Here is a 9,765-nt window from a genome sequence, read left to right as displayed (position 1 = left end):
TACATATATTCTATCACTGTTCGAAGGAGAATAACAGCTCTCCGTGTGCTTTCCCCCTTGTGTGTTTGTCCAAGAATGGTACTTACGGTAAAAAGACATGACCTCATGCATCATGATAACAAAGCAATGCTGACGTCACAGATCTGCAACAAATAGCCCTTGTACTTTATTGGGACTTACAGGGCTCCTGATTTAGTTTATATATATATATATTTGGAAACTGCAAAGTAAACAGCAAGGTCGTTTCATTATTGTAAACTTTATTTACATTGCACAGAATTATTCAGAAATAGTTGTTTGAAATACTTTGGACTGGATAGTGCTCTCTAAATATGTAAAAACATAAATACAATAAGTAAATCCATTAAATATTTAGTTACACAATATATATATTAATAAATAAATACACAGGATGGACAAATTCAATATGAAAATCCTGGATAGACTGGATAGGTGCAAAATAGTGTGCAAAATCACACGCTGGATGACACTAATGTATTTTTTACTAAAACAACAGATATTTTGAGCTAACAAACTGCATTATGAACTATGTTGTTTCTGTTTATTTAGACAGCAAGCATCACTCCTCACCTGTCAACAAGCTGTTAGAGGTGGGTTCTCTAAATTCTTTTTTCGTCTCTCTTTCTACCTCCTTCCCTCTCTCTCTTTCTAAGTTGGCCTGCGTATCTAAGGTTGTAGTACCCATGGTTGCCCACCCAACTGCTGTACTGTCCTGACAGGACCCTCTCTGTCCTCTACTCCCTCGACTCCCTCTGCTCTTCTGTAAGGAATCTTTTTTCACACGCTCCTCAGATGACTGACTGGTAGCTGTGCTTCTTCTCCTCCAGCTGTGGATATAAGAGAGTGTGACGCTTCCACGATACCCTGCATGTGTGGAAAATACAGATACAGAAACAGAAATGTAAAGAAATTTAGACAGAAATAAAATTAATGAAACTATATAGACAGACAGACAGATATATAGATATACAGACAGATAGACAGACAGACAGACAGATATATAGATATATAGACAGACAGACAGACAGATCTACAGACAGATAGACAGACAGACAGACAGATATACAGACAGACAGACAGACAGACAGATATATAGATATATAGACAGACAGACAGACAGACAGACAGTTATATAGATATATAGACAGACAGACAGACAGACAGATATATAGATATATAGACAGACAGACAGATATATAGATATATAGACAGACAGACAGACAGACAGTTATATAGATATATAGACAGACAGACAGACAGATATATAGATATATAGACAGACAGACAGATATATAGATATATAGACAGACAGACAGACAGATATACAGACAGATAGACAGACAGACAGACAGATATACAGACAGACAGACAGACAGATATATAGATATATAGACAGACAGATATACAGACAGATAGACAGACAGACAGACAGACAGATATACAGACAGATAGACAGACAGACAGACAGACAGACAGACAAACAGACAGACAGATAATAGATAGCTCCTGACCATCAGAATCACTGCCATCTGTGCTCCTTGTTCTCCTCCTCTCTCCATCTTTTCCTCTCAGACACAGGAGATCATAGACGTCCTCCCTGAAGTCGCGGTTCATGATCTGGTAGATGAAGGGGTTTATCATGCAGTGTGACTTGGCAAAAATAGCCGGAATGAGTGAGACCTCTGGCTTTAGTATGGACACAAGGTGTAACAGATGTCCATTCATTCCTCCATGTGCAGAACCCACAGTTGGACTTGATCCATTATGCCCTACTGAATGATGGGAATGATCAGAAGTCATATTCCTCCAGGATCCAAAAGCATCCCCGAAGTGTTCCGAAGTGGTCCAGTTAATGAGGAAGGGAAAACCAAAGACGTCAGACAACCCTCCACCATGGCCGACCCCTGCTGCTGACATTCCACCCGTGAGAGCGGTTCCTCCGTCTTCTCCAGTGTGCTCCTCTCTGGCAGTCAAAGCGGAGTAGAGCGAAACGATTGCATAGGGAGTCCAGGCAATCAGAAATGAGGAACACACCACTGCTGCTATCTGCAACGAAACATTTCAGGAACCGTGTGATACAAGAAAAAAATAAGAAATTGTTTGTGAATCATGAAAAAGAATATATTGAATAGTAGTGTGGAGGTAACCATTGCCTTATTTTGATTATTTTCAATTTAGTCATGGTTTTTGTCCATTTTTACTTAATTGTTCAGTTTCACACTTAAGGACCAAGTGTGAAAACACCCTAAGATATCCTGTGTTAAATGTCATTGTGTCTGAGAAGTGGGTCCTTTCCAAGGGTATGATGGGTGATCATCAGAGCTGGTACCTTTGTCAGCCGGAGATCTTTGCTGTTGTGAGTGACATTGGATGAAGGGATTGAAGCCAATATGCGACCAGACCGATACACCTGAAATCACACATTACTGTAACACTTCAATTCAGTCAACATTAGAATCAAATAACAGTCAAATAACATTCATGTTTTAGCTTCAAGTGTTTCAGAATCATTATAAATACTGATAGTCTCTCCGTTTATCTCACCTTGATGAGGATAGCGAGGTATGAAATGATGATAGTGAAGGTGGGAACTCCAAAGCAGAGTGATAGAATCAAGTAAATATAGACTCTGTCATTAAGTGAAGACTTCATTCTCCACCTGAGACCACAGGAAAGAATGCATGAACACATCGACACATTTTCTGTTCCAGTGGTTTGTGGGTAAAATAACATTCAGCTATATTTGTCCCTTGAGAACGCTCTCTGAAAACACCAACTAATCTTTGGGGAATAGGTTAGTGACTCATTCACAAGTGTTACTAATGGTTATGGTTCATTACCAGTTTATGGTGCAGCTGGTTCCAAAGGGTTCTGGGCCGTAACTACCAAAGCCAAACACAGGTAGTGAAGCCCAGAATATCGTATAGATCCACACCAGAGCCACAGACAGAGAGGCATGTTTTCTCTCAATCCACTGACCTGAGATAAAGGTACAAGTACATTAGTAAACATCTAAAAGCTTACTTGATGGCTCCTAGTTGCTGGATAGGACTGAAATGTATTAGGTATTATTATATTGAGCCTGATTCTGTTAGCTGAGAGAAAGATATGCAGTCCACCAAAATCAGAGGTGTAAAGTATTGTAGTAAATGTAACTAATTACTGTACTTGAGTATCTTTTCAGATACATCTTCTCTGTGCCTTGTCTTAGACTTTTATATCACTTCCTGTCTCCCGTGGTGTTTGTAGTCAGTTTGTATCTTATCTTGTTCAGCTTGTTAGCCTCCTATTTATACAGTATATATAGCCCTAGTGTTTCTTTAGTTCTTTGTGAGTTGTTGAATGTAATGGTTGTCTGTTTGGCTGCCATTCTGTTCTTTGTTCCTTTGTTCTGTTCTTGTTCTTATTGTTTGTTCTAGTTTTTCCATGAAATACCTGCACATAGATCCTTGCCTCCCAGCTTATCCACAATGGTACAGTTTTTGACTGCCATGTCTCTTTAACTAGTGCATCTTTGAGCCTATATATATTTAATACAAGTAAAACACTTAAGTACTGTTAAAATCAGATACTCTAAGACTTTTACTCAAGTTGTTTTGGAATTGGTGACTTGTAACTTATAGTGGAGTAATTTTCACTATAAGGTATCTGCACTGTTACTCAAGTATGGTTTTACGGTACTCTTAACACCTCTGAGCAGAATTAGAAATCTGTTGTGCACTGGATTTGCATAAACGACAACTACTATCTCTGATCTTGCGTAATGCCATACTATACTTTTAAGGAGGGAGGCAAACTGTAATTATAGAAATAATGCAATAAATTTCTTCAATCACAAACCAGCTTGAGTGACCTCATTTTCTCAGCACATTTAACTTATTTTTCCTCAAGCAGGGAGAAAACAAAGCATAAGCTATTAAATGATTTTTGTGAATTTTCAACAACAAAAAGATTTTGAGATTTAAAATGTTTTTTATTTTTATGTCTGATTCTTTAAAGCAGGCAGGTTTTTAAATGTAATTTAATTTAATTAAATGTTCTGTTCTATGCGGAGATCGATCCTGGAGCCTGGGCAGTGAAACACTCTGCATAATAAATTTATTTTGATTAAAGTTCTTGGAAATCATTCTGGACTAAGCTGATCATGATAGTTTAGTAAAAATGATTTAGATCATTTAATATAATTACAATGTATATTCCACTTATCATACAAATTATTCAGCAATATTAATACTATGTACTAAGGCAATGATATCATTTCTTTGATATGTGTTCTTATTTGAGATACAGGGTTTAAAAGGTAAAATACTCCAGGAAAAGGGGTATCAGATTATGGGGGAAGTGATTTCCCTCAGTGCTAATTATTTGTCCAACAAGAATAATCAAATTCTGTACTTTCATCTGTAGTGCCTGATGTGGAAATGAATGATTGGGAAGGCCTATATTTTAACTAACTTGCAAGTCTCATCAGCATATAATATAATAAAATAAAACAACAAAAATTCAGTGGATAAAAATGGAGAATTACCATATCGAAAGCTACAGATCTTGAAGCAGCGGTCGAGCGAGATAAGGCAGGTAGTGATGAGAGACCCAATGCCAAAAACAAAGCCCTGAAACCCGTACCACATACATCCTGTTTCCCCAAAAATCCATGTATGTGACAGACTAAGAGAGAAAAATAGAGAGAAAGAGAGAAAAAACAGTTCAGAGCAGAAGCAAAATACTGAGCACAGCAAATCCAAAAATAACTACAATAACTCTACACATTTAATAGGCTCCAATTCTGCAGATCTAAGGGTTTTCTAAGTTTATTTCTATAAGACTGAACATTACTAATTTCTTCTTGTATATATTCAAGTTCAGAAACCAAAAAGCCAAGCGTGATGATTTTTATATAGCTTTATATTTTCTGACCCAAGTTGTTAGAGGCCCAGGATATTTATGCTCTTTTTCTTCACAAATGCATTTCTTCTTCTTCACAAATCACCCTCCACCTGAGGGCATGTTTTGGTGGTTTGTGGGTAAAAAGAATACTTTCAGCTACATGAAAGTGAAACCCTTTTGGCCCCTTGAGAATGCACACTAAATACCATGAAATGTCTAGAGGTTTGATATTTCAAAGGATTTTTGTTTTGTTTTTCCCCCACAAAAATCTATTTCTGTCATTCAGAGTAGTATAGGCACATGAATTAAAAAAAAATTAAGCAAAATTGATTCAAGAGCACATCTAAAGTATTTTGACCAAATGCCTGTTAAATTTTAAATCCTCTCCAAACTCAAACCAGATCTATAATATACCCTGCGTTTTTGTTCTACATTATGTAATATAATCAATGGCTAATACTCGGACGTCAATCTTCTTTCTTAACCATCACAACTCTGGTCTTGACAAACACTCACAAACTCCAGAAGATATGGAGCGATAATCATAAGAGCGACTGATGCACGCGACATAGACTAATATAGGCTTCAAGAGAGCTTGAGAGTCATGCTGTGTAAATGTGCTATCTGAAGCAGTTGCAGTCAGTGCAGAGGTGGTACCTTGAGATGATGAGGCATGGAGCCCCCAGCAGGCTGTAGCCAAAATCACAAACAGCCAGATTGATGGTCATCAGCTCGTGCACTCTGAGCTTCTTTCTCCTCTGTCCGTAAATCAACAATACCAGGCCATTCCCAATCACCGACACCACACCTGGGATAGACAGAGAGAATTATAGATCATAGTGCCAAGCGTCATCTAACACAACCAAATATTCTATTAAATTTATGGTAATGGTTTTCATAGACAGTTACACACTTTTAGTATAAAAAAATAAAAATAACTTTAGAAATTCTACTAACAGTAAGTAACTTTGCAACTACACATCAACAAGCAGTCTTTAGAGTAGGGTGAAGTCAGCTAAAATGGGCCACGTTTTGGTAAATGACTTATAATAGCATCAAATAAGCTGTGCATGAGATCTAATGATATTCTTGTAATTTAGCATGGGTCTCTTAAATATATTTTTTAAATGTGAAAAAGTACAAAAGTTTTAAGATTATGAGAGTTAGAGTATCAGCAGGTACCTTCTTGAGCCATGGCACAACACTCAGGTAAAATGGGCCAGCTGTTCAGTTAAAATGGGCCAATATAAAAAGAGAACAACACAGGTAATTTCAGTTTAAATCATTTTATTTTTAACAGTAAATGGACACTATTGTCTTTAGTGTGCCATAGCAACGCCATAAATGTATTACATTAAACATAAAAAGTTTATTTAAATTTTTTAATTAAACAATGCAATTAAAAATGAACTGATCATGTTGTATAGGTGTGTGTTTCTGTGCATTGGTGTCTTTTGTGTGCATGTATGTGTGTATGCTTGTATTTTATTTTAAAGATTGTTAAGATTTTGTCTGGATACATGTCTACAGTAGGCCCATAAACCTATTTTCACCCTCAATTTCTGTGTACAAGTGTGTGTGTGTGTGTGTGTGTTTGTATGCTACCGACATCTTCCTTTCATTCCCTTTCTCTTCTCTCTTCTTGTCTCTCTGTTTCCTTTCTTTGCTTGTCCTCCTGCCATACTGTCTGCAATGCAATTGTTTTTTGTTTAATTGTGGGTTTTTTTAATTTTCTGATTAAAAGTGTGTGTGTGTGTGTGTGTGTGTGTGTGTGTGTGTGTGTGTGTGTGTGTGTGTGTGTGTGTATGTATGCAGCTTATTTTAGCTGAAAATAGTGGTCCATTTTAGCTTAACCAGCCATTTCTACCTAAAACAACCCTTTTCACGAAAATCAAAGCTTCTTTTATAAATTAAACTTTTATTTAAAAGAGCATGCCAAAACATTGTTCATAAACCTTTGCTTTGTTAAGCTACTTATAATTGCTTTAGTACCCATATTAGTGATTAATGAAATTTTCTATGTCAGGCTCAATTACCTTACAATTTCTCTGACAAGCTTCATGTAACACTCTGCCCTGCCTGCCTTACAAAACTCAGACCAATAAAAAGTATTGTTACATGTCAACAAGTGTTTAAGCAACAATGCAAGATCAGTTATTGTGATTTTCTGTAAAAATGTAAAGAGATATAATGCTACAACCTTATTTGGCCCATTATACCTGATTTTTTATATATATACATTATACATTTTAGCTGACTTCACCCTATTAGTAGACTGTCTGCTTAATATCTTCTAACGCTTTATTTTGATGGGTCCACAACATACAAAATACTGACTATGGGAAACTTTGCAAGTATATGTCAAATTATTCTACTAACCCTAAACATTAGTTAGAGTTACTAGACATGTTGCAAATTAATGAGAATTAGTTGACATGTTGACATGCAGTTACAAAGTTACTTATAGTTAGTAGAATGTATATATATATAGGGACTATGCATTTTGCAGTATTGCTTTTAAAAATAAATATATTTTATCTGTATTTTAAACAGTAAGATAATTTGTAGTCATTCACATAAGAGTTTTGTAAAGCATTCTTTGCAGTAAGCTTAAAAATATTGCAAGTGAGCTAAAAGTATTAACTTTTGAGTTTAATAGTTCGTTTTGTTGAAAACAATAAATATTTCACCATAAATTACACAGCATTTATTTTTAACTTTACTGCAATTTACATGTGTTGTAATTGTTAATGGGACATTATGTGTACTTTTTTACAGTAAGAGTTTTAATATTTGTGACCCTGGACCACAAAACCAGTCATGAGGGTCAATTTATTTCTTTATTTTTAAATTAACTTTCCATTGATGTATGGTTTGTTAAGATAGGACAATATTTGGCTGAGATACAACTATTCTGAAAATCTGGAATCTGAGGGTGCAAAAAAATCTAAATGTTGAGAAAATTGCATTTAAAGTTGTTCAAATTAAGTTCTTAGCATTGCAAATTACTAATCAAAAATTAAGCTTTGATATATTTATGGTATCTTCATTTGATTCTTCAATCTTCAGATTGATATCTTTATGGAACATGATCTTTACTTAATATCCTAATGATTTTTGGTATAAAAGAAAAATGTATCATTTTGACCCATGCAATGCATTTTTGGCTATTACTACAAATCCTACCGGTGCGACTTATGACCGGTTTTGTGGTTTTATGGTCCAGGGTCACTTATTTATATACTGTATTCATATTTATTAACTCTTACTCTAAATGACAGGTATTGCCCCATTAAAAATGACAGTAGGCTACATGTAATGTAACAGTAAGGTCACTTATGGTCAACCAATGAACCAGTATTTATAGAGCAATTTATGCTCTATACCCTTTTTTTTTATTTTTATTTTTTATGCAAGGAGCTAAAAATGTTGATTTGGTCAAACACACCAATGCATATGAGCAACTCTTGCTGCACTGCAGTTTTTAAATGACTCTGTAATGGCAGTTGTATTTATTGTGCAAATCAGCACAGAAGTGTATAGATTGTAGAGTCCAAGTGTCTTTAGATTGCATATAGGTTCTGATTGCAGATCAGGTCTTGACTAAATAAATAGAGTAGACTCCCATGTTAACCCCCCCCCCCCCCCCCCCCCCCCCCCCAAAAAAAAACAAACAAACACATGATGTATGTCGCATTTTACCACTTACTAATGCATCTCTTAATCAAAAGCATTTTCAATAGTGGTATTTCTAATTTTGGACTCCACTGAACTCCACTATATATTAAACAATAATAAATTATTAAAAGACTAATAACTGACCTGTGATTATGAGTAAGATGGCTATGCTGAGATCAGCAGACGAAGAGAGCTGTGAGCGGAAGGCATGAGGGACAGAGGACGGGGCAGAGATAGATCCCATCCACGAGCCACTCACTCTCTTAGACATTAACTACTAACAGAGAGACAGATAGAAAGGAAAAGAGAATGACTGAGACCTATAGATGCTGCTGTGCCCAGAAAACCCAATTGGAAAAATACAGCTGTATAAGTCTTAAGTATTGTTTCATAAACAATGATAACAAACTTGTTCAAGTTATTTCACTTTAAGCTATGCGAGCCACAATTCAGCTTTGAATGAGATTGTCAAATTAAATATTGAACCCAAACAGAAGAACATCTGAACAAAGAACAAAGTGAAAGTTTTTTACTCACCTTCCTCTGTCAGTCCACCTCTTCTGTGTTTATCTCTCCGTCTTTTTCAGTCTGCCACTGTCTCTTAATCTCAAAGTGAAATGCTTGCTTTTCAGTCTTAAGCCTCTTCTGTTCCTGTTGCTCTGTTTATACGGGAGGAGCGAATCAATTCGGCTTTGGTCAATCTGCCAGAGCACCATCAGGATTCATGCACACAAACCCTCCCATCCTTTTGAACACCCACCTCCCTCTTTATGCACACCTCTACCTTCCTCTCATCCCTTTTTTGAACTCCTAACACTTCACCTCTGTGATTTGAGGACAGTCAGAAGTAAGTTTAATAGACAATGGGAGCCGTAAATGATGTTTTAGTGAGATGAACAAATGGTTTAGCGGACACAGCACTTGTTGGTGCTATAAGATTAATAAAGCACAGTGACATAATCTGTGAATGTGGGTAAGAGAGAGAGGTGGGGTCAGCGTTGTATATGGAAGAGTAAATGTGCACGCATAACAGCCATCTGAACTAAACTACTAAAGTCTCTTAATCCTCCGTCCTCATTCTTATCAACAGAATTGAACAGCTTTAAAGTGCATGCATAAACACACATACAGTAAATGCACAAGGACAAGTTGTGCCATAAATCCCACAATCCCTCAAGG

At 36.2% G+C, this 9,765-nt stretch overlaps 1 protein-coding gene across 3 annotated transcripts; it reads right to left on the bottom strand.

Annotated features, from left to right (window-relative positions):
- Positions 1-241: 241 nt before the first annotated feature.
- LOC306878380 (melanopsin-A-like) lies at positions 242-9,328 on the bottom strand. Of its 3 annotated transcripts, XM_079430703.1 has the most exons (10): positions 9,124-9,222; positions 8,731-8,863; positions 6,091-6,595; positions 5,566-5,716; positions 4,550-4,689; positions 2,862-3,000; positions 2,566-2,680; positions 2,351-2,431; positions 1,533-2,067; positions 242-885 (listed from the first exon to the last, which is right to left on the bottom strand). In XM_079430703.1, the coding sequence occupies exons 3-10, from the start codon at positions 6,101-6,103 to the stop codon at positions 581-583; spliced, it is 1,479 nt and encodes a 492-aa protein (XP_079286829.1). In that variant the 5' UTR covers positions 6,104-6,595; positions 8,731-8,863; positions 9,124-9,222; the 3' UTR covers positions 242-580. The 3 variants fall into 3 exon arrangements, with proteins under 3 accessions (XP_079286829.1, XP_079286828.1, XP_079286830.1); XM_079430702.1 differs by lacking the exon at positions 6,091-6,595 and having other exon boundaries at positions 9,124-9,328; XM_079430704.1 differs by lacking the exons at positions 6,091-6,595; positions 8,731-8,863 and having other exon boundaries at positions 9,124-9,310.
- Between the last annotated feature and the right edge of the window lie 437 nt (positions 9,329-9,765).

This window comes from Barbus barbus (genome assembly GCF_936440315.1).
Source record: "Barbus barbus genome assembly, chromosome: 12".
NCBI classification, from domain to species: domain Eukaryota; kingdom Metazoa; phylum Chordata; class Actinopteri; order Cypriniformes; family Cyprinidae; genus Barbus; species Barbus barbus.
The sequence above is the reverse complement of the archived record's forward strand: the minus strand, read 5'-3'. Positions and strand labels throughout refer to the sequence as shown.